The following is a 25,140-nucleotide window of genomic DNA, read 5'->3' as shown; positions in this document are numbered from 1 at the left end:
CTGTCCATTCAAAGGTGGAAAAAGAAAATAGGAAATAAGCCTTCCTTACTCTTACATGTGTCTGCTGCCAGAAATCAATGAAAATAGAAGTAATTTAGCAATAAATGCCCTAGCCAGCAAGGCAAAATATTTACGAATCCATGCGGGGAGAGGATGGGGTATTTTCAGCTTTTTTTTTTCCTAGCAGTATAATTCTTTTTTAATAGTACCTATAAGAGGAATAATTACTTGGATCTGCCTTACGTATTTTAAAATAAAATAGGTTGTGATTATACTAAAAATTACTTGTTTAAAATTTTTTTGCATAGAAGAGATGTTAAAAGGATGAAAAATGAACCAGGATGCTTTGTTTTTCCCAAGTATTCTTTATAGATAGCTGCAGGGGCTTCATTATTTATAGTAACAATTTGTAAGTTATCTACATTTGCTTCTATAATATTTTCTCAAAAATTTGGAAATTTTGGCATAGACTTAAACATGAAACTTTGAAGAGGAAAGTGCAAATAATCTGGTCAAAAATAAAATTAGTTAAAGAACATCTGATAGAAACCAAGTATACAATTATAGCAGTATTCAGGATTTATTATTTTTGTTTTTCTTACTCTTTGAGAAAACCTCTTGGGAGATGAAGGAAAACCTCTGTTTGGAGCACTTCAAAATAGACAGGTGTGTATATTCCAGCAGGGTATGTGTAACTCATGGTAGGCTTTTTTGGTATAGTCTACAGTTAATTTATCCTTTTTTTAAATCATTTTTTTAATTCACTCTTTTTTCTATTAAACTTAGAATCTTTTTTTTTTTTTTTTTTTTTAAGGTACTTTAGGAGACTGGCCAGTATTGTGCACTTTAGAGAGCTTACTCAATCTTGGTGGTTAAATGTAATCCATAGAGAGATTTCAGGTGATACTTACTACTTATTCTCCCCTTCTCTGTTTATTGCCAAGTCAGAAACCTGGTGTCTCCTACATTTTCCTTCCTCACTAACTTTGCCCCATCACGTAATATTAAGTATTAGTGCTGGCTTAACTATAGATGAATCATCATAGTAAATTCAAGAATAAAACTAAGCCATGGCTCCTTGATGGGCAGATCTTGGCACTACAAGACTATACTCCTATCTGCAGGCCTAAGCATCATATTGTAGGGAACTCTGGAAAATAGTGCTCAAGAAATGGCCCCATGAAAACAGAGTGAGCAACCAAGTATTCCCTTGACCACACCCCTCCTAACCATTTCCCTCTTATTTTCCTGACAGCTAGCACAGGGGACTTTGTGCTTTACAGTTCCTGGCCTTCTGGTTAGGAAGCAGAAGATGTTTCCTGAAATCAGTGGAATTGGGGGGGGGGGGGGGGGCGCTTGCCATCATTTTAGAATTTCTATAAATACTTTTTTTTGCCCAGGCCTCAACAGAGTAAACTAGTCCAGACATTTAAGAAATCAACTGGTGAAAATGAATACTTAAATGAGAATTGAAATAATAACTTGCATACTTCTTTGTCATAGGAAAATCTGTTAAAATTTTGATGAGTTCATAAAACTTTCTAAAAGTATTAAAAATACTGTAATTTATTTGCAAGAATGTAAAGTAAAGTATATAATAATAAGTCTGTAACTTATTGCAGACTGGGATTGATTTCTACAGTGAATGACTTCTGTCTATCATCTTCCCTTATCTCTTTATCTTTCCCTCTCTTAAAATCTAGCATAATGGTCTGAAAGCATTAATGCAGTTTGCCATTGCACAGAAGATTACCTGTCCTCAGGTCCTGATACAGAAACACCTGATTCGTCTCCTATCAGGTAGTCTTCTCTAAATTATTATTACATTAGTATTTACATAGTATTTTCCATTGCATTTCTGGTGGCGTATTTCATTAAGAAACAATACACTGCACTAATTTTGAATACTCACTACAGCAGCTTTACAAAAGAAAAAAAACGAAAGACCTTGATACCTCTATAATATTTGCGATCTTATTCTAAAACTCAGGTTTATTTTTCAAATGTTTTTAACCTACATCCCTTGTGCCCACGTAAGGGCTTTATTTAACCAACATCCGCAACTGCTAACCTGTTTGTATCTTAATCTTTTTTTTTTTTTAAAGATTATATTTATTTATTCATGATAGACATAGAGAGAGAGAGAGAGAGGCAGAGACACAGTCAGAGGGAAAAGCAGGCTCCATGCTGGGAGCCTGACGTGGGACTCGATCCCGGGACTCCAGGATCGCGCCCTGGGCCAAAGGCAGGCACTAAACCACTGAGCCACCCAGGGATCCCCTGTATCTTAATCTAATTGGAAAAGGGATCAATGACATGGATAGATCATTTAGAAATAGGTTTAATTTTGCTGGTTCAGGAGGATATTCTTCACCCTCATTTCACTTACACTGCTTTGCATGTTCTCAGTGCTCCCTGCTCCAAATTGCTCACATATTTTATGTATCGCAAAACATTTAGAAATGTGTAGTTAGGAAAAAAGTATTAGGGGATCCCTGGGTGGCTCAGTGGTTTAGCGCCTGCCTTTGGCCCAGGGCGTGATCCTGGAGTCCCGGGATCGAGTCCCACGTCGGGCTCCCTGCGTGGAGCCTGCTTCTCCCTCTGCCTGTGTCTCTGCCTCTCTCTCTGTGTGTGTCTCTTGTGAATAAATAAATAAAATCTTTAAAAAAAGAAAAGGAAAAAAGTATTAAGGAATACTATATAAAAGTAATTATTATTCATTGGCAAATACTTACTGAATAGTCTCTGTTTCTGTTATGCTAGTTACCTTTTTTCCTCCTGCATCTTATCTTTCAACCCTTAAATTATATACAAGGTTTTCTGGGAAGTTCTTCTCAGTTTAATTTCTCTTTAATTGTGGTTCTCCTATCTTAAAGATGTGATGTGTCAATTTACCAGTTCCTGTATTTTATAACCCTGTTATATTTTTGTTTTAGATGTTTTACATTATATTAAACTACATTACTGTCTTATTTGAATGAATTACACTGTTGTTTGATTTCTTTTAGTTGTTCTTCCTAACCTAAAATCAGAAGATACACCTTGTCTCCTATCTATAGATCTCTTTCATGTTTTGGTAAGTGTTCAACAAAATTTCTTAAGTCTCTCAAGTTTATAATTTTATGTATTTTCCTCATTCAAAGTAATGGTCTTTGTTCAAAATTATAAACTTATTGATGTTCAAACTATAAAATTTAGTCTCTTGCCCATTCTCTTTACAAATAGATGCAGATTTGACTAAGACCATCAGAATCACTTTAGAAATGAAAGCACATTTACTCTTTATTTGTAACAGCTATCATCCTAGTCGATTATATTTAGTTGGTGTCTGTCCAAGCAGACTTTTCTAAATAAATATTAAACTTTCCTCTCCCCCTTTTTCTTAACTTGTTTACATTATAAGCAGTAAATGATGGTGTGAGCTATCTTAAAATCATTGATTATGTGGTGTTGGGGACCAGATCATTGACACATCTAGGCTTCCCTCAAACGCCTATGGATGCGTGGCAACTGTTTTGTAAGTTTCTCGTAGAGGTTTTCCATTCCTGCAGTGACTCCATTCCTTCAAAATGAGTTCTCTAGGGAGATCATTGGTGATGTTGGGAGCACAGAGTTTCTGGATACAAATTAGCCAGTATCCTCCAGGACTCTGCCCAGTGGTGGTCACTCCTGTCTTTTGGAATCTTTTGGGAAAACTTTAAAAGAATGTCAGTAACTGGGCCCTATACCCTGAGATTCTGATTTGATTAGACTGGCCTGTGAATCAGTGTTATTTTAATACTTTCCCAAGTTATTGTAATGTTGAATCTTCTGAGCCGGAGACAGGATTGAGACCACTATCTAGAACAAGAAGTTTCAGCAAAGGGGATAACCTATTTGGTAACAAGTAGTGTTCTCCACTTGTAGTATATTATATTCTTAGATAACTCTGTTGAATAATGAGGAAAACTAAGTGGTTATAAAAACACCTATACAAACACACTGTAGCATCTGACACTTTGGTTATGAAATTAGCTCATGCTGGTCTTTGTGGTCACCCATCTTGATGTCCATTTTCTCTCATAGGTTGGTGCTGTGTTAGCATTCCCATCCTTGTATTGGGATGACACTGTTGATCTGCAGCCTTCATCAATTAGTTCTTCCTATAACCACCTTTATCTCTTCCATTTGATCACCATGGCACACATGCTTCAGATCCTTCTTACCATAGACACAGGTAAAGCTCCTATCAGTTAGCTATAAATAACACTCGTGGGTTTTTGGCAAAATTAATTATGCTTGTGATTAATTGGATATATATATATGTGTAATATTAATTATGCTTGTGATTAATCGGATGTATATATTCATATATATATATATATATATGAATCCTAAGTTCTACATTGTATCTCTTGTTGAAAGATCATATGTTTCTTTATGGATGAAGTTTAAATAAACAGAAATACTGAGTACTGGTGAAGTTGTAGAGCAATAGGAATTCTCATCCATTGCTGAGAGGAAGGAACTCCATGCCATTTGGAGATATAGTTTGGCACTTTCTTACAAAGTTAAAACATACTCCTACCATATGATGCAGTAGTCATGCTCCTTGGTATCTATCTAAATGAGCTGAAAACCTATGTCCATACAGAAACCTACACACAGGTATTTATAGCAGCTTTATTCGTAATTTCCAAAATTTGGAAGCAAACAAATGTTCTTTAGTAGGTGAATGAATAAACTGTGGTACATCTAGACAATGGAATATTATTCAGCTCAAAAAGAAACAAGCATTCAAACAATAAAAAGGCATTGAGGAAGCTTAAATGTGTATTACTTCATGAAAGAAGCAGATCTGAAAAGAATACATACTATATGATTTCAACAACAATTGACCCTTGAACGACACAGGTTTGAATTGAGACAGTCTATTTATATGGAGTTTTTTTTTTTTCAATAAATACAGTACTATAAATGTATTTTTCTCTTACGATTTTCTTTTTTCTTTTTTTTGTGTGGGGGGGTTTACTTTATTTATTTGGGAGAGTGCGAGTGAATGAACATGAACCAGGATGGGGAGAGGGAGGCAGAGGGAGAAGCAGACTCCTCATTGAGCTGGGAGCCCCATTTGGGACTCCATCCTAGGACCCATGAGATCATGACCTGACTGAAGGCAGCCACTTGAGCAACTGAGCACCTAGGCAGGCACCCCTCTCTTAAGATTTTCTTTTTCTTTCTCTTTTTAAAGATTGATTTATACGAGAGAGAGAGAACACATGAGCAGAGGGCGGAGGGAGAGGGAGTAGTAGACTCCCAGCTGAGCAGGGAGCACAATGCAGGACTTGATCCCAGGACCCCGTGATTATGACCTGATCTGAAGGCAGCCACTTAACTGATAGCCACCCAGGCGCCCCTCTTGATTTGCATAATAAATTTTCTTTTCCCTAGCTTACTTTATTGAAAGAACACAGCAAATGATACATAAAATATATAAAACATAGAGTATAGGGAACCCTGGGTGGCGCAGTGGTTTAGCACCTGCCTTTGGCCCAGGGCGCGATCCTGGAGACCTGGGATCGAATCCCACGTCGGGCTCCCGGTGCATGGAGCCTGCTTCTCCCTCTGCCTATGTCTCTGCCTCTCTCTCTCTCTCTCTCTCTCTCTCTCTCTCTCTGTGTGTGTGACTATCATAAATAAATAAAAATTTAGGGATCCCTGGGTGGCGCAGCGGTTTGGCGCTTGTCTTTGGCCCAGGGCGCGATCCTGGAGACCCGGGATCGAATCCCACATCAGGCTCCCGGTGCATGGAGCCTGCTTCTCCCTCTGCCTGTGTCTCTGCCTCTCTCTCTCTCTGTGACTATCATAAATAGATAAAAATTTAAAAAAAAAAAAAAAAAAAATTTAAAAAAAACATAGAGTATATAAATATAAAATACATATATAAAATATGTTAATTGACTAGATATGTTATCAGTAAGGCTTCCGGTCAACAGTAGGTTGCTATTAAAGTTTTTAGAGATCAAATGACATAGGTTAATTTTTGACTGCGAGGGGTCAGTAAGCACCCTTAACCCCCATGTTGTTCGAAGGTGAACTGTGTATGACATTCTGGAAAAGACAAAGCTATGGAGACAATAAAAATATCAGTGATTGCCAGAAGTTAAGGGAGAGAGAAGGGTGAATAGGCAGAATTTTTAGGGCAGTGAAACTACTCTATATGATACTATCATGTGGATATGTATCATTATATATTTGTGAAAACCTATAGAATATAAAACACCAGGAATGAACCCTAATGTAAACTGTGGACTTTGGATGATAATGAGATGTCAGCATAGGTTCATTGATTATAACAAAAGTACCACTCTGGTGCTAGATGTTGATAGCCAGGGATGACATTGGATGTGTGAGGACAGTAGGTACATGGGAGCTCTGTGCTCTCTGCTCAGTTTTGTAATGAACCTTTAAAATGAAGTTTATTAATTAAAAAAAAATCTTGTTACGTGGGTGTTTGCATTTGTCAAAACTCATCAAATGATACTTTTAATATTTGTGTATTTCATTACATATAAAATTTACCTCAAATAATCATGTACAAATATTGAACTGTTCCATTTAAATTGGAAATATCAATATGACAATATATTTTCCTCTTTTAAAAAAAGTATGTTTTTCCTAAAGAGATCCTAACTGGAAAGGAGAAGAATTAGTAATATCCATCCAAAGATAGAGATTTGGCTTAATTTTAATTGTTGTCTTTCAGATGAATTAATATATATTTTTTAAAAAGCATTTTTAAAAAGAGAGCATATATTCAAATGAGCTATAACCATCTGTCACAATGAACTACAGGTTGACATTTTTATCCCCATTTTTATATAATAAAACTGAAATTCAGTTTTAACCTAAGTTGGGTGAGTTAGTAATTGCTGGAAATGGTCTTTTTTACGGATTGGTTAATGGAAGAAAATTAACTTACGACATTTTTTTAAAGTGTCTCATTGCTTAAGCATAAAGATAGGATAGCAGCCTGCTTCCCTTTTTTTTTTTTTTTTTTTTTAATATTTGCTTCCCTTTCTAGGGGCTGAATTTCTATTACCACTAATTTGTTTTGTTTACCTGGTCATATTACAATGAGATAAATTTTTTTTTTAAAGATTTATTTATTTGAGAGGAAGAGAGAGAATCTCAAGCTGACTCCCCACTGAGCATGGATTCCAAAGCGGTGCTCCACCAGGGCTCGGTCCCATGACCCATGAGATCAAGACCTGAGCCAAAACAGAGTCAGACACTTAACCAACTGCATCACCTAGGCACCTCTGAGATAAATATTTATTAAATATCTGTGTGATTCTGTCCTGTTTGTTTCTTCACCTACTACACTGATAAAGTTTACCTAACAGTTTTAATATTTAGAATCAGCTATTTAGATTGAGAGCAAGGAAAGGAACCTCAGTGAGTTGACATTGTTTATTATCCTGGAACCATGAAATTGAGATGTAATTTATAAGTTGAATAGCAAATTCATACATTTATCTTTCAAATTTTCTTTTTCAGACATTCCCCTTGCTCAGGTTCAAGAAGAGAGTGAAGAGGCTCGTTCTGCATCTTCTTTCTTGGCAGAAGTTTCTCAGTATACAAGTGGGTGAGTAGCAATCTGTTAGTCCAGCCTATTCCAGTATTGTTTTAATAATTCTACCTCTTAGTTCAGTTGTTTGGCAAAATAACTTTGAACCATTTTAATTCCAGTTTTTAAAAATCAGCTAAGGATTTTTGGGATAACAACTACCCATTTGTTTGTTTCTGAGACTGAAACAAATTTGAACATGTCTTTACTCTTGTAAACTGTTCTGGCAACATAGGCAAAAAATGATACAATTTTGACAGATGGCAGCATTTAGAATTTAAAGAAATAGAGAAAATAGGTCATCTTTTTAAAGCAATCTATACAGTTGATGCACTTAACTAACTTGGGGTTTTTTTAAGGCTGTTCTCTAATATGTGAAATACATCTAACAGAGGCTAAAGCCAAAAGTGTAATAGGACTGCCCTGCTGAACTCTACCTGCTGCCACACTCTCCCCTCTTTGTTTTCATCTTCTTCATCAATTTTTAGTTAAGTGTTCTATTTCATTTTGTTTTTTAGTTTAGGCACTGAAGGGGTAGGAATGTGTGGGAGGAAGAGAGAGAGAGTGTGTGTGTGTTACTGGACTTTATTTTTTCAAAGCTGTTTTAGGTTTACAAAAAAATTGAACAGAAAGTACAAAGTGTTCCCATTTACTCCCTCCTATCACCAGTTTCTCCTGTGGTTAACATCTTACATTAGTAAAATTGTTAAAGATGATAAACCACAGTAATGATAAATCAATACATAGTCATTAACTAAAGTCCATATTTTACATTAGGGTTCATTCCTTGTGTGGTAGCATTACAAATATCATATAGAATAGTTTCACTGTCCTGTGAATCATCAATTTGAATACAGAAATGAAGAAAGTGTTAATTTTTTTTACTTAAGTTATTTGGTTGGTTATTGATAAATATATATGATTCACATTTCATCATAGGGGTTAGGAGAATGAAGATAATAGTTACTTGCTTTAAAAATCTACATGATAAAAGATGCAAGATCTGTGGTTTTCTTTAGGAAATTTTTATAAGATTTAAAGATGGAAGTTATCACCAGTTAAATATTTTGTATTAAATGGATTTAAAATTTTTTAAATACTTAGCTATGTTTTTAAAGGGGGATGTGTCTAAAGTTTTAGTCTGATTGGTATTCGTTCTATTCTGGAATTATTGCCTCTTAGCTGCATTGGGTGTGGTGTTCCTGGCTGGTATTTGTGGGTCTCACTGAAGAATGGTATCACCCCTTACCTTCGCTGTGCTGCACTGTTTTTCCACTATTTGCTTGGAGTAACTCCACCTGAAGAACTGCTTACCAGTAAGTAGGAAAATGAAATCTTAGAGTAGCAAGTAAGAGACTTTTTTTTCTTAATCTTCAACCTCAAAAATACAAGGGGGAGGCAGGTAAAACCACTTCTCTCTTCTGTACCTCTTTCATTAGTGTTCACTCCCAACATGTGTGCCCCTGCCATGGTATAGGTTAAAGGTGAGACCAAAAATGAGAATAGCCTCATAATATGCAAAACCTACTCTTAACTTCTATCTATGTATAGTTTATGTACTTGAGCTTGTAAAATGTCTGCACACAGAATATAACTGATAGGATATGCAAAAAATTAGAAACATTGGCTGCCTTTAGAGAAGAGAACAATTTGGCTAAGTAGGAGGAAAACTTTATTGTATACTCTGTTACTTGAATTTTGAACATATGACTATTACAAAAGAACTGAAACGTTGCTAGGTGAGGCTGTTATAATAAACCAAGGTCACGTATATTTGAGTAACACTCATTTCCTTTGTTCTTTACTTGCCTTAAATCTGCATCAAAGTAGACAAGGCTTCCTTGTGGCTTTGTATGGGTAAAAATCAGAACGTTTGTATGATTTTGGAAGCATCAACCAAAATTGTTCAGAGATTCTTGCTTCTGTCCTTTGAGAATAAGCTGAACATGTCAGCTTAACTGGCTATCAGCTTCTTTATCTTGAACTCAATTCAGTAGGGTTTTTTTTTAATAATAAATTTATTTTTTATTGGTGTTCAGTTTACCAACATACAGAATAACACCCATTGCTCATCCCGTCAAGTGCCCCCCTCAGTGCCCGTCACCCATTCACCCCCACCCCCCACCCTCCTCGCCTTCCACCACCCCTAGTTCATTTCCCAGAGTTAGGAGTCTTTATGTTCTGTCTCCCTTTATGATATTTCCCACACATTTCTTCTCCCTTCCCTTATATTCCCTTTCACTATTATTTATATTCCCCAAATGAATGAGAACATATAATGTTTGTCTGTAGGGTTTATTTGATCTAGGTTTGTTCTGGTACTATATACACACATAACCTTTTTTATCATGCATCACTTTATTGTGCTTTACAGGTACAGTGTTTTTTTACAAATTGAAGGTTTATAGCAAGCCTGTGTCAAGCAAGTCTGTCAGTGCCATTTTTCCAGTACCGTTTGCTCACTTCATGCCCATGTCACATTCTGATGATTTTCACAGCATTTCAAATTTTTTCACTGTTATTATATGTTAGGGTGATTGATCTATGGTGATTGATTATTACTGGCTGAAAGCTCAGAAGATGATCAGCATTTTTTAGCAATAAAGTATTTTTTAATTAAGGTGTGTACATTGTTTTAGACATAATGCTACTATACACTAAATAAACTACAATGTAGTAGAAATATTCCTTTAATATGCCCTGGAAAACCAAAAATTCACTTGACTTGCTTCACTGTGATACTGGCTTTCTTATGGTGTTCTGGAACTGAACCCACAATTATTTCCATGATATGCCTATAAATGGGGTGCTACTTTCTAAGTAGTTGCCAATACAGATCTGTTGTTTGCATTTTTAAAAAATCATGTATTTATCTAATCAGTGTAATATAGTAGTAAATAAGATTAAGTCTTTTATTGGGAGGAGACTAAATGTATACAAACAGAAAAATGTACATAATATAACATCAAGTGGTGATAAGTGCTACAGAGAAAAATAAAGCAGGTCATGGAGATAGAGAATGCTGGGCCAGAGTAGGTAATACTTTTAGATGGATAACCATAGAAGACTTCTCTTTGAGGATACACTGAGCAAAGAGAAATTGAAATAAAGATAGGGTTAAACTGGACAGAGAGTTGAAGGAAGAGCATTCCTAAGCAGAGGAAACACTAACTGCAAAGCTTTGCTTGACATCATCAAAGAATAGTAAAGAGACGAGTATGGCTGAAGCATAATGAACAGGGTGAGGATGGTAGGAAATATGAGATTTAAGAGGCAGCCAGGGGCAGATTGTGTAGGACCTTTATGCCATGATAAGGACTTTGTGTATTTTATGGTGGTGTAGCATTGGAGAAACATCAGGAGAATGAGTCCGATTTGCATTTTAAAAGGATCACTGTGTTTTTTTTTTTTTAAAAAAAGGATCACTGTGACTTATTTATCACTCAGTTTTATAAAGTATAGAAATAAAAAAGAAGAAACTCTTTTCACAGATTGTTCAAGGAAGAATATTGTGCATATTAAATGTATTTTATTCTCTTGCAGATCCTGCAGAAGGAGAGTACAGTGCACTCTGTAGTTATCTGTCTTTACCGACAAATTTGTTCCTGCTTTTTCAAGAATATTGGGATACTGTAAGACCCCTCCTCCAGAGGTACTAATGAGGGCAAAATATCATTGTTGGGTCATTATACAGTTTGGGAATTTTTAATTAAAATTTTTTGCTAAGCTTTTAGATTGATTAGATTTGATTGAAGTGGATAACAAAAATATAGGAGATTCCTAATCCACACACTCAGAGAGTTGGACTTAAGACCAGCAGCCATAGGCAGCTGGACTTTGCACTTGTCCCACTGTGATTACCATGCCTTGTACTACTCTTCCCCAAAGTTGCCATTTCTTGCTGTTGTAAATCATCAGGCAGGCTGAGTGGGTGAGTCAGGAGTCACATAGTCAGCAGCCATAGTGTCCCAACTAAACACTAAAACCAAATTGGGGTGATATCCAAAACAGTAGCATATCTCACATGGTAGCACACATCTCAGGAGGGTGCCAGAAGAGGAATAAAAAAGTCATTTGGTGGATCAAAATGCATTCTCTGGGAGAAGGTAATTATTTTTCCAGAAAAACCTTTTTCTACCCCATTATTAACTGGCCCTCTGAATCACTGTCTACCTCTTAACTGCTAGTGTTCTTCCCTATTTTTGCATCTATCATTTTCGATCTTTTTTTTTTTTTTTTGAGATATAATTGACTTATAGCATTGTTTTAATAATCACTTCTCACTGTTACTCTTATTTCCGCCATTGAAGATTCTGACACCCAATTCCAATGTGTGCTTAGGGGAGGGTGTTTTGGCTACATATAACCAAACAATTCTCTGATACCAGCTGGGTGTCCTCTCTAATTCAACTCAATTCTGACACTATTTATCTGGAGATAGCATCAGATCCCACAAGCACTCAATCCTGTATACCGACACACCTAACACAGACACATTTCAGACAGGTGCTACTAGTAAGTCCAAGGTTGTCACCTGTGCTTCTGACCTAGTATCTATAGAACAAAGGCTCCAGTGACCCCTGCTTAGATTCAGTTAATTTGTTAGAGCAGATCACAGAACTCAGAGAAGCATTTTACTTACTAGATCACCAGTTTACTATGAGTGGATATAACTCAGGAACAGCCAGATGGAAGAAATGCATAGGGCAAGGTATGGGGAAAAGTAGCTGAGTTTCTATACTCCCCAAATCACTACATGTTCACCAATGTGAAAGTTCTCCACATCCTGTTATTGTTGGTATTTTTTGGAGGCTATATTACATAGACATGGTTGATTAAATCATTGGCCATAAGTGATTGATTTAACCTGTAGCCCATGGAGGTTGAAATAAGAGAACTGAAAGTTCCAGCCCTCTAATCACATGGTTGGTTCTCCTAGCAACCAGCACCCTAAAGACACTTTGTCACTCTCATCACATAGGAAAGTCCAAGGTGTAGGAGGAGCTCTGTGCTGGGAACTGGGTTGAAAACTATATATAGGGTAGCCCTGGTGGCGCAGAGGTTTAGCGCCGCCTGCAGCCCGGGGTGTGATCCTGGAGACCCTGGATCGAGTCCCACGTCGGGCTCCCTGCATAGAGCCTGCTTCTCCCTCTGCCTGTGTCTCTGCCTCTCTCTGTGTGTCTCTCCTGAATAAATAAATAAAATCTTCACAAAAGAAAAGAAAACTAATATATATATATATACATATATATATATATATTTATAGTTATAAAGCACATTATCATGATTTCCTTAATCTTTTCAAGTTTTTGCCTTTAACTTTTCTCCTTTTTCTTTATCAGTGTCTTTTTCTCCTCCATGCCTGTGTCAGGATTTAGGTGAATGTCTCCTTGTCTCCTGCCACCTATTCTGTGCTCTCATCTCTTTTAGGTTCTTTTCTATGTATCTTCATTTCTCACAAGGTGTTCTAATCTTCAGGGTGATTAAAAATGAATTAAAACAAAATGGATCCCAGAAAGTCAGTATCATGCTTTGTGTTAAATACAGTCACAGTGGGTTGTACTAATTTTACGTGTATATTCTAGGAGACAGTATGTTTTGAACTTGCTATTCCAGGTCAGTGATAAAAATTCAAACTCTGAAGCAGAATGTCCTTGCCCTTTGAACCATTCCTAGCCCTTCTTGCCTCAGAGCCTTTCCTCATCTTGTGCTCTGTAGTACAGGAAACTGAGACTTGCAGGCCACATTTCCCAGTCTTTCTTGTCAGTTGGCTTCTGCCTACATCCAGCTTGTGGGAGGTACTGGCAGGGCATGGGAGTCCAGGAGGAAGAGAGAAACCGGAGTGTTAGCCACCTCTCTCTGCTTTGTGCAGTGTCTCTGGCAGTGGTGGGAGCTCTTCTCTGGCTCTAGTTCCCATCAGCCAAGTCTGTGGTGGTTCCAGTATCCACCATTGAACCCAATCTCTGGGCTCTAATAATATCATAATTTCCTTTTGTTCCTCCAGCCTGGGAGAGGTGGTGGCTTCCGATTGTTGGCTAATCTTTGGGTTGCCCTTTTTTTTTCTAAGATTTTATTTATTTATTCATGAGAGACAGAGAGAGGCAGAGACCTAGGCAGAGGGAGAAGCAGGCTACCTGGGAGGAGCCTGATGCGGGACTCCATCCCAGATCCCAGGATCACGCCCTGAACCGAAGGCAGACACTCAACCGCTGAGCCACCGCCTTTTTGTCTCCTACTTGGCTTCACAGCCCTTCTGTCACTTCTATTACCAATTCCTGGTATTAAATTCCCTCTTCTGTGTTTCTAGTAAGACCTTGATTGATTAACCCTTTAAAAAAGAAATTAAAAGAGAGGGGGGAAAACAAATAGGGAGACAGAAATGAAGGGAAGAAAAGCAAAGGGATAAGATGTGAGACGTCTAGCAGAGGGAACATGGAAAGAAAAGACAGGAAGATTTGGAGAGGATGGCTCGTTGATGCACTGCACTGAAGTTGTGATGATCTGTTTGCTTTTCTCTTGGCTCCCCATGTAGGTGGTGTGCAGATCCTGCCTTACTAAATTGTTTGAAGCAAAAAAGCACCATAGTCAGGTTGGTTTTACTTCTCAGTCCTCCTCCCACCCCACCCAACCCATCTACAGGTTGTGTTTCCAAAAGTAGTTGGTTTGTGGAACATGCTTTCCAAAATGTCGTCTTCGTTCTTACTCAGTATATAGTTTCCTACATTGTGTTACATCATTGGTTCTTTGCCAGAAACTAGATTCTTCCTACAGTTGATTTTTTTTCTTGGAGTGGCTATCCTTTTATCCTTTAATTGTTTGACTCCACCAGCTCCTCTTCCTTAGGCTCGTACATGCATATTAAAAGGCACAGGAGGAGATAGCATCTTGGAGCTGCCAGTATATTAAAATCAGAAGGTAGTAACAGTATTCCTATGTACCATTTTTTTTCCTTTCAAGAATAGAATAAGGTATAAATAGGACTATTCCCTCTTCCTCTTCCTTTCCTATCTATATACTTAGAGACTACCCAACAGAACTGTTGTTCAGCCCTCCTGTCTCCCTTAAAGTTATAGCTCAATCAAAATCCACCTCTTCCTCAAAAACAATTCATATGCAACCTCCTCCTGCATGTCTGGCCAAGTAATGTCCTATCATTTGTGTGTGTTCATGTGTGCCTGCCAGCACCATCAAGCCCTGAACAGTAAATTTACCAGGGCCCAAACTGCATGCTTATTTTCTTTGTATCCTCCACAGGGCTCGCCCATGTTATGTATGTGTCTAATTTTTATTCCAATGAATTGCATCAGGAAACAAGAAGAGGAGTTGACCTCCAGCCTTAAGTGCTCATAACATCAGTACCCTTTTTCTATGGCCAAAGCAAACATTGTGAGGCAATGTGCATTTGCCACCTTCTCTTCTCATCTTTTCTCACCCCTTGAACTTCTTTCCCCTTTACTGTAAATGTACATTGCTACCTACTCCTTAACCCAGCTTTAGTGATTAAGAGATTATAGATTGAGCTTTTATAACGTAGATACAGTAGTATTCACATCACCAAGAAAAGAAAGAATAGAGAGAAAAGTTTAAAAGATGAGTATCTATTTTAAAACTATTAATCTGACATAATTTTTCCTTTATTTCAGTTCATTGTGTGCCTTTTAGACACCTACTATTTCCCCAGCATGGTACTAAAATATTTTGGGAGAGTTAAAAGACCTAATACATACAGCTTTTTGGTCATGGGTAATTTACAATTTAATTATGTGCATAAACTAAATACATAAAATAGTATATGGAATATACCGTTATGCTATAGAAATTTAAAGAGTAAAAAAGTCTTAATGATGCAAAGTTAGTCTTAGAGGAGATAATTTTCAGCTAAACATAAAGGGAATAATAGAATTTAAGGTGATTGGGGTTTGAGGATAGAATTTCCATGTTATTCGAATGCTAAACTTCCTAGGTTGTGCATTCAAGGCTTTTATTGTAGCTATACTGTATGGTAAGAGTGAATAATAACATTTGCAAACATATTATCAAGTACTAAGCATATTATGTTCCACTTCAATATCTTATTGAGTCCTCAACAGCTGTGAGGTTCCTCCGTACTATTAATTATATTTAACATTTCTTAAATCAGCATGAGTCCTTTATATTTCTCTCTCCCTCATCCTCAAAAATGTGTTATGAAATTGATGGTGTGCCTTATGACTGAGAAAGTATAATCATCCTCCATTTACAAACCCAAGAAAAATAGGCTTATTTTCAGTGACTTGTCAGGTATCAGAGAATTTAGGATTTATAATGAGGTCTAATTTCAAAGACTGTGTTCTTAACTTCTTTATATTACCTTCCTAACTATGGTGGAAATCTGGCTAGAACAATTTAGTCTTAGGAAATAGCGAGAGTTGAGTTTGGAAAGGAAACCAGATGATGAAAAGATTTTAAATTCTAGGCTGAGAAACTCAGATTTAATGTAGTCAATAGGAGGAATTACTGTGGGTTGCAAGTATGGATCCTTTTTTTATTTTTAAGATATTCTTCCTTCTATTACCTTGTCAATTTTTGACATGGGATTATTTACTCATAAGTAAAATTGTCTTTTAAATTACATTTCTAGATACCCTAGAAAAAGAAATAGTTTGATAGAGCTTCCTGATGACTATAGCTGCCTCCTAAATCAAGCTTCTCATTTCAGGTAAGAAGAAATATGTTTTTAAAAAATTGTTAAGTTTTTACAATTGTAAAAATTGGAGGTGGTGGAATGCACCACCACTAGCAAAATTTTTTTAAAGTGACCACTGAAAACCATAAAATATACAATTAATGATGATAAAGTGTATAGTTCAGCTATTGTGTGTATCCATCACCTCTCTCTAGTTTTAAGACTTTTTCATCATGCTGGAGAAACACCTTGTATCCACTAAATAATCCCCATTTCCCTCTTTTCTGATCCCTGATAACCAATAATCTGCTTTCGGTCTCTCTGGATTTGCCTGCTCTGGACATATCATATAAAAGGAGCCATAGAATATATGACCTTCTGTGTCTGACTTCTTTCATGTAGTATAGTTTTTGATGTCATGCAACCTGTAGCGTGTATTCAGTCCTTTCTTGGCTAAATAATATTCTAATTTTCCACTGGAGGGACACCTGGCTGGCTTAGTTGGTGGATCATGCAGCTCTTGATCTCAGAGTTGTGAGTTCAAGCCCCACGTTAGGTATAGAGATAACTTAAAAATAAAATCTTAAAATAATAAGATTGTATATTCCAGAGTTTGTTTATCCATTGATGAGCATTTAGGTTGTTTCCCCCTTTTGACTATTATGAATAATGCTACTATAAACATTCATGTACATGTTTCTATGTGGACATATATTTTCATTTCTCTTGGGTGTATATTCCTAAGAGTAGAATTACTGTGTCATTATGGTAATTATATGCTTAAATCTTTGAGTGACCACTAAACTGTTTTTCCATAATTGTACCATTTTGCATTCCCATCAGCAATGTAAAAGAACTCCTATTTTTTACATCTTTGTCAATACTTGATATTTTCTTTTTTTTTTTTTTAATTAAAGCCATCCTAGTGGGTATAAAACAGTAGCTCAGTGTGGTTTGATACATGTTTTCTTAATGACCACTGATATGGAACATCTTTTCATATGCTTGTTGGACATTTATCTATGTTCTTTGGAGAAATGTCTGTTCAAGTCCTTTGCCCATCTTGGAATTGGACTGTCTGTTTTGTTGTTGAGTTCTAAGAGTTCTTTATATTGAAGAAGAGGAAAACTCTTCCTTTCTTCTCTCTAGGTTGTTTGGCCAAATAATTAAATTAACATAGGACAGATTAATAGGAGAAAAGTTTAATTTTGTATATATGGGAACTCATAGAAATAATGAGACTCAAAGAAGTAACTGAGTTTATACCTTTTAGTCAAACAATTTTTTGTAAAGATTTACAAAACAGAGGGGTTTAAGGCTTGGAGTACCAAATTGAAGAAGAGAGTTTGTTTATATAGCCTTCTTGACCTTGAATTCCCTACCTCTGATTCCCTATTTAAGGATACTTTCTATCCTCTGGTACAGGGAGGATACCTTCATATGGGACATTTATTTCCTGCTTTTAGGAAAACAAAAGAAGGTCAGAGTATACTTTTTGCACCTGCTGTTTCTTAAGTAACTTAAATTCAAAATAATCAGTATGCCAAGGTGGCATATTTTGGGATGGCCTCTTCTGTTCTCTTTCAATATATTCTGGATATGCAGCCCTTATCAGATTTTTTTTTTTTAAAGATTTTATTTATTTATTCATGAGAGAGAGAGAGAGAGGCAGAGACACGGGCAGAGGCAGAAGCAGGCTCCATGCAGGGAGCCCGACATGGGACTCGATCCTGGGACCCCAGGATCACACCCTGGGCCAAAGGCAGGCGCCAAACCACTGAGCCACCCAGTGATCCCAGATTTTTATATTTTTTATTTTCATTTATTTTTTAATTGCCCTTATCAGGTTTTTAATTTGCAAATATTTTCTCCCATTCTATAGGTTGTGTTTTCATATTTTTTTTTAATTTTTATTTATTTATGATAGTCACACACAGAGAGAGAGAGAGAGGCAGAGACATAGGCAGAGGGAGAAGCAGGCTCCATGCACCAGGAGCCCGACATGGGATTCGATCCTGGGTCTCCAGGATCGCGCCCTGGGCCAAAGGCAGGCGCCAAACCGCTGCGCCACCCAGGGATCCCTGTTTTCATATTCTTCATAATGTTTGCAATGCATAAAGGTTCATTTGGTCTCTTTTGTTTGTTTGTTTCTTGTGCTTTTGATGTCAAAACTAAGAATCCATTGCCAAATGTGAGGTCATGAAGATTTACCCCTATGTTTTCTTTCAATAGTTTTGTAGTTTTAGCTCTGTATTTAGACTATGGATCTGTTTTGAGTTCATTTTTGAAATGAGAGAGGAAATCCAACTTCATTCTTTTTTTCACGTGGTTTCCAGTTACCCTAGCACCATTTTTTAAGGAACTGTTCTTACCTCATTGGGTAGTCTTAGCACCTATGTTGAAAATCAATTGGTCATAGATGTGTTTGGGTTTCTTCCTAAATTCTAAAGTTTATTCCTTTGGTCTGTCTGTCCTTATGCTTTTAAATTACCATAGCTTTGTAGTAAGTTTTTAAGTTGTAATATGTGAGCCTTCCAACTTTTTCTTTCTCAGTGTTGCTTTGACTAGGGCCTCTTGCAGTTAGATGCAAATTTGGCTTTTCCGTTTCTGTAAAAAGGCAATTGGGATTTTATTTTATTTTATTTTTAAAGATTTTATTTATTCATGAGAGACAGAGAGAGAGACAGAAACAGAGGCAGAGGGAAAAGCAGGCTCTCTGCAGGGAGCCCAATGTAGGACTTATCCCAGGCTCATGCCCTGAGCCAAAGGCAGATGCTCAACCAGTGAGCCACCCAGGTGCCCCAAGGCAACTGGAATTTTAATAGAGATTGAGTTGATCTATAGATTGCTTTAGGGAGTATTGCCATCTTAATAACAGTCTTCCAGGGGGCGCCTGGGTGGCTTGGTCAGTTAAGCTTCTGCCTTAGCTCAGTCATGACCCCTTGATCCCATGGTACTGAGATTAAACCCTGCATCTGGCTCTATAATCAGCACGGGATCTGCTTCTCCCTCTCCCTCTGCCTCTCCCCTCCCCCTCCCCCTTGTTATCTCACTCACTCCCAAATAAATAAATAAAATCTTTAAAAAACAAAACAAAATAAACGTGAGGTCTTTCAGTCCATGAGCATGGATGCCTTCCCATATTTAGGCCTTCTTTAATTTCTTTCTGCAGTGTTTTATAGTTTCCAGGGTACAAGTATTTCCCTCCTTAGTTAAAATTTATTCCTAGGTGTTTTACTCTTTTGGATGCTATTCTAAATAAAATTATTTTCTTAATTTCCTTTTTGGACTATTCCATTGCTGGTATGTTGAAACACAGTTGATTTTTGCATGTTCCTCCTATACCCTACAACTTAGCTGGGTATCTGTAGGGATTACAATTAACATCTTAAATTTAGTTTGACTTGAAAACAGCTTAGTTTCAGGATGCCTGGTGACTCAGTGGTTGAGCATCTGCCTTTGTCTCAGGGCATGATCCCGGGACCCAGGATCAAGTCCCACATCAGGCTCCCTGCAAGGAGCCTGCTTCTCCCCTCCACCTGTGTCTCTGCCTCTCTCTCTCTCTCTCTCTCTGTGTGTCTCTCTAAATCTTAAAAAAAAGAAAAGAAAGAAAGAAAACAACTTTGTTTCAATTGCATACATTAACTGTTCATTTCTAATTTTTTTCTCCCCTCTTTATGTTGCTAAAATCACAGATTACATTTTTATACATTGTGTGCTTGTCAGTGTAGATTTATAACGATTCTTTTGTTCATTTGTGTTTTAAATAATATAATAAGCCAAAAAAGGAGTTATGCATCCAAAATTATAATAACACTAGTTTGTTTTTTTTTTAACACTAGCTTTTATAACTTACATGTGTAGTTAGCTTCACAAGTTACTTGTGTTTTTTTACATGGCTTCAAGTTACCATTGGTGTTCCTTTGTTTCACCTTGAAGGAATCCCTTTATCACCTCTTGTAAGACAGCCTTACTAGCAATGAACTACCTAGTATTTGTTTATCTGGGAATGTCTTAATTTCTCCTTTATTTTTAAAGGATAGTTTTGGCAGATAATAGAATTCTTAAATGACAGCTTTTTTTCCTGGAGGACAGTAACTATATTCTACTACCTTTTAGCCTCCATGGTTTTTTAATGAGAAATCAGCTGTTAATTTTATTGAGGATCCCTTGTATGTGATGAGTTGCTTCTCTGGCTACTTTCAAGCTTCTTTCTTTGTTCCTGACTTTTGACAGTTCGATCATAACATATCTCCAGGTGATTCTCTTTGAATTTATCCTATTTGTAGTTCAGTTTCATTCTTGTTGTGTAAATTCATGTCTTTCAACAAATTTGGGAAGTTTGGGCCATTATTTCTTCAAAACATTTTTCTTGCTGGCTTGTCTTTCTAGGACTCTCATAATGTGTATGTGGTAGGTATGCTTGATGGTGTCTTATAAATCCCTTTGTTATTTTTTGTTCTTTCTTATTTCTTTCTGCTCCTCTACTTAGTAATTTCAGTTACCCTGCCTTAAAATTCAGTGATTCTTATGCCCTCCAATATGCTGTTGAACTCCTCTAGTAAGTTTATTTTAGCTGCATACTTTTCTATTTGTTTCTTTTTTATAATTTCTCTTTGCTAATATTTTCTACTTTTTCATGTGTTTTCCTCTTTTCTGTTAGTTCTTTGTCACTGGTTTTCTTCAGCTCTTTGAACTTACTTAAGAGTTCATTTAAAGGGGCACCTGCAGAGCACCTGGGTGGCTCAGTGGTTGAGCCTTCAATTCAGGTCATGATCCCAGAGATCCCTATTTCTTCCTCTCCCGCGCCTCCTGCTTGTGCACTCTTATTCACTCTCTCTTGCTTGCTCATTCTCTGTCAAATAAATAAATAAAATCTTTTAAAAAACAAAACATAAAGAGTGCCAGGGTGGCTGAGTCAGTTAAACATCTGCCTTTGGCTCAGAGTCATGGGATCAAGCCCCACATCAAGCTCCCTGCTCAGTGGAGAGCCTACTTTTCCCCCTCCCTCCTCCTCTGCTCCTACCCGTACCCCCACTCAATCTCTGACTCTCACTCACTCCCTCACTCTCAAATAAATAAAATTTTTTTAAAAGGGGGGGCGTTCATTAAAGTATTTGTTTATTATTAAGTGTCATGTCTGGGCTTACAGATGTTTTCTGTCAGTTTCTTTTTTTCCTATGAATGCCTATTCATAGCCCAAAACTATCCTTTAAAAGCCATACTTTTCTGTTTCTTTGTAAGTTTTGTGAGTTTGGTTGAGAATTGGACATTTTGAATATTGCAATGTAGTAGCTCTAGAAATCAGATTCCCCCTCCCCAAGAATTGCCACTGTTGCTTGATAAAGGCTGCCAGGTGTCTATTTGTTCAGTGACTTTTCCAAACTGCTTTTTTTTTGCAAAAATTTTATTCCTTACTGTTCACTGAAGTCTCTGTCCTTCATCTCTACAGTTAGCCAATGAACTGACAGAGATTTCCTTAAATTTCTTGATCCAGTAAGAAAAGAGAAGAAAAAAATATAAATATGTGTCTCTTTAAATTCCCTCTACCATCACTGCCAAGAAAGTCAATTCAGCCCATAGGGGTTGAAACAATGGCCAGTCTCTGTGTCATCCCCTCAGTGAGCTGCCAGGCAGAACTAAACACACAACCCTGATTTTTGACAGTTTCTCTATTACCCATCCTGGTACCAGCAAGCCACACCAGAATTATGGGCAGCAACCCCCATAGCTACCTGCTATAGGGCTGGGGACTGGGGGTGGTAGCCACTACACACACACACACAAAAAAAAACAAAATTCACTGAAATTTACCAACCTCTTTCTTTGTTAAGCATCCCTCTGGATGCTGCAAGTGTTCACCATGATTCTAAGTTCCAAAACAGTTGCTTCAGACCATTCTTGCCTGAACAACAGTTGTATTGGTAGAGGAACCAATTCCTGGAGCTCCTTACTTTATCATCTTCAATGATATCTCCCAATTATTTTTTAAAGCTACAGAAGCCTTTTTTTAAGCACTCTAAGAATAATCATTTATTCATGTATCTTTAAACAGTATTTTACGTGTAGAAGTGTGGTTAGTACATCCATCCACTGAAATAACACTGTTCCCAACTTCATAAACAAGTAGTTCTCTTAGAAATATCGTCTATACATGTGTCTTTAAGCACTATACAGTGAGATGACCACATCCTCACTGAAATAACATTGAAAGACCCTTTTTTTCCCCAAGGAAAATCTTATATGGAAGCCCATCAGAACAGTAAAAATAGCATTGTGGCTCAGGTTTAAGCCTGGATACTAGAAAGAGGAATACACCTCTCTAGCCTTTTTTGGTAGTGCGTTCACCCCTTACCTTGATCAGATTAAACACTACTAAAGCAGTGTTTCTCAGACTTTATCTTCCTCTTCCCTTTCAGTGATTACTTTCAAATTTTAAAAAATCTGGATGATAAAGACTGGCGAGAAGTAAAATAAACAAGTTACATTATACTCATTACTAATACCGTGTATGAATTACCTATTAGTTACTTTTGTAAGAAAAGAACGTGAGCTTAATTAAGCCCATGATTCTATATGATAAAATAATGCTCTGTAAAGTTAACAGTTTATACTTACCTTGCTATCATATGATGTAAGTTACTCAAATAACATAAATTCATGAGCTACACACCACCAATATAATGCCCCTGAATGGAGAAATTATGTTTATATCTGCCTCAGCATTGGTCTGTGAATATTTCATATTTGAATCACAATGCATCATATCTTAAAAATAATAGGTCACAATTACTCCTGATGCAGTTATGTATCCTTTGACACTCAGGGCATCAACACCACCACCCAAAGTAAATCAGATTAACGATGATGACATGAAATTAGCAGTAACTTGTAATTAAAAGGCAAGAATCTCAGCAATCTGAAATCAAAGCCTATTCAAGACTTTATTGATGATGTGCTGATAATACAGCATCTTTTTCCAAAATTGCAGGAATTCCAAAGCTCAGTTGGGAGTTTTGTAATATTAAGTAATCTTTGTGCAGCAGCCAAACTTCTTAATAAATTTAAATTAATTAGAGTTCTCAGAAAACACAAATAACTCTTAAATTTTAAGGATACCAGTTAGTAATTCTAATGAATTGCTGTGGCCTACAAAAGACTATTGAAGTCCTTAGTCATATGTTAAATAACTTGCTATCATTTGAAGGAGTAAAGAAAGGAATTTTATCATTTTGAAGGTTTGATGAAGAACCCCTATATGGCCCACTCTGAGAATCACTGCCCTGCCCTACAAGAATGACTAAGGAAATTCTCCTATTCAGTTATGACCATTGCTTTGAGCCCTGAAGCCAGAGAGTTTAGCTGGCCCACAAGGGGCTTGGGCAGCCATATGCCAGCCTCTATTACTAGATAAAATTGATCGTAGTGTTAGTTCCCTTGCTGTTTGTCCCATGCAGATTAAGTTCAGTTACCTAAAAAATGGTTGAGTCATTTACCTCCCAGCCCTTAAAATATTAGCTAGATGATTTCAGAGATTGCATCCAGCTCTAAGTTTAGTGATTCTCCTAACCTTAGGGCTGTATTGCTATCACAGAATCCCAGTGAATAGGTGTTATTTTCCCAGCATTAAAGAATATCACTCTTTGGCTTTTAGGAGGGTCTTAGAGGAGTGTTAGTCATTAATCACAGTGAAGATTCCCCCTGGATGATACTACTACTTACTGGTTTCAAGTAAAATGAAAATAAATCTTATCATCTCTTCCAGTTTTATTGTCACCACCAGTTTCCATTAACAGAGCCATTTCTACTGTAGGAGGGTGAGCTGCCCAGTTACTATTCTTGAAGTGTCACCTCTATTTTCCTTTATAGGATGCTAGTGACTAGGACTCAGCCATCCTGCACTACAGGTGAAAGGTAATGGCTTTATCCAAAAAGAGCTATAATTATATTCTTCCCCCTGGAAGTGAGAATAGTCTCCTCATCTCCAGGAGACAGGAGTGGAATACCTATGCACAGAGTCTGTCTGCTCCTGTGTAGACAGTAGTGGTCATCTTATCTTACCTGAGAAATGAGAGATCAGAGAATAAACTGTTAATTCCTTATTGGAGCTGGAGATTCTTTTGGTGCTTTTTATTCTGACCCTATTGTAAGCCTCAGTGGATCTCAACTTAGTGGTTGCATTTATTTTTCACTGCCCAAATAAAAGAATTCTTGATGTTTCTAGTATCTCCGTTATAAGGCAGAGATAGGAGTATAGAAAGCTTTATTTTTTAAAGATAGCCATTATCACTTTAATTCAGAGAGTGATATCCCTCTTGAGGGGCATCATAACAAGACTCTAGCAGGCTATTACGTAAAATGGTAGATCTCAGTGTACTACTTAGTTCAAGCAAGTCAGCTCTGTTGCTTTTTCCTTCCTAAGAACTTGTTTTATTTCCCAGATGGAGGGTGCATTAACTCTCAAGACTACAGTCTCTCATTTGAACCCTAAAGATTTCGGTACTTCAACAAAATAGACAAGAAATGTGTCTGAACCCACATTGTGATTTTAAAAAAAAGAAATTATACACCTAGCAAGATCATATTCCTCTAATATTGAGGACATAAGCTTAACTAAGCCAATCCAGAGGAGGGAGTTGACTATAAATTGGTCATGTCAGATGAAGACTGGATTCTATAAATGTATCTCAATCTCAAGGCATATTTAATTACCAAACTATGGGAATTATCAGGACACTGTATATTCATTGATTTTAAAGATTTTATTTATTTATTCATGAGAGAGAGAGAGAGAGAGAGAGAGAGAAAGGCAGAGACATAGGCAGAGGGAGAAGCAGGCTCCATGCCAGAAGCCCAACGTGGGACT

At 37.0% G+C, this 25,140-nt stretch overlaps 1 protein-coding gene across 4 annotated transcripts in view; it reads left to right on the top strand.

The window, feature by feature from the left end:
* Positions 1-25,140, top strand: part of UBR1 (ubiquitin protein ligase E3 component n-recognin 1) — a 142,816-nt gene that overhangs the window by 111,109 nt on the left and 6,567 nt on the right. For 2 of the 4 annotated variants that reach the window (XM_025998561.2, XM_072738387.1), the window contains 9 exons: positions 611-666; positions 1,704-1,800; positions 3,009-3,076; positions 4,066-4,216; positions 7,540-7,627; positions 8,792-8,925; positions 11,153-11,261; positions 14,142-14,198; positions 16,230-16,307. In XM_025998561.2, the coding sequence (XP_025854346.1) occupies positions 611-666; positions 1,704-1,800; positions 3,009-3,076; positions 4,066-4,216; positions 7,540-7,627; positions 8,792-8,925; positions 11,153-11,261; positions 14,142-14,198; positions 16,230-16,307 (838 nt within the window). The remainder of the gene's footprint in view (positions 1-610; positions 667-1,703; positions 1,801-3,008; positions 3,077-4,065; positions 4,217-7,539; positions 7,628-8,791; positions 8,926-11,152; positions 11,262-14,141; positions 14,199-16,229; positions 16,308-25,140) is intronic. The other 2 variants (XM_072738386.1, XM_025998562.2) reach the window with 2 other exon arrangements.

Source organism: Vulpes vulpes, chromosome 15 (assembly GCF_048418805.1).
Source record: "Vulpes vulpes isolate BD-2025 chromosome 15, VulVul3, whole genome shotgun sequence".
Taxonomy (NCBI): domain Eukaryota; kingdom Metazoa; phylum Chordata; class Mammalia; order Carnivora; family Canidae; genus Vulpes; species Vulpes vulpes.
The sequence above is the reverse complement of the archived record's forward strand: the minus strand, read 5'-3'. Positions and strand labels throughout refer to the sequence as shown.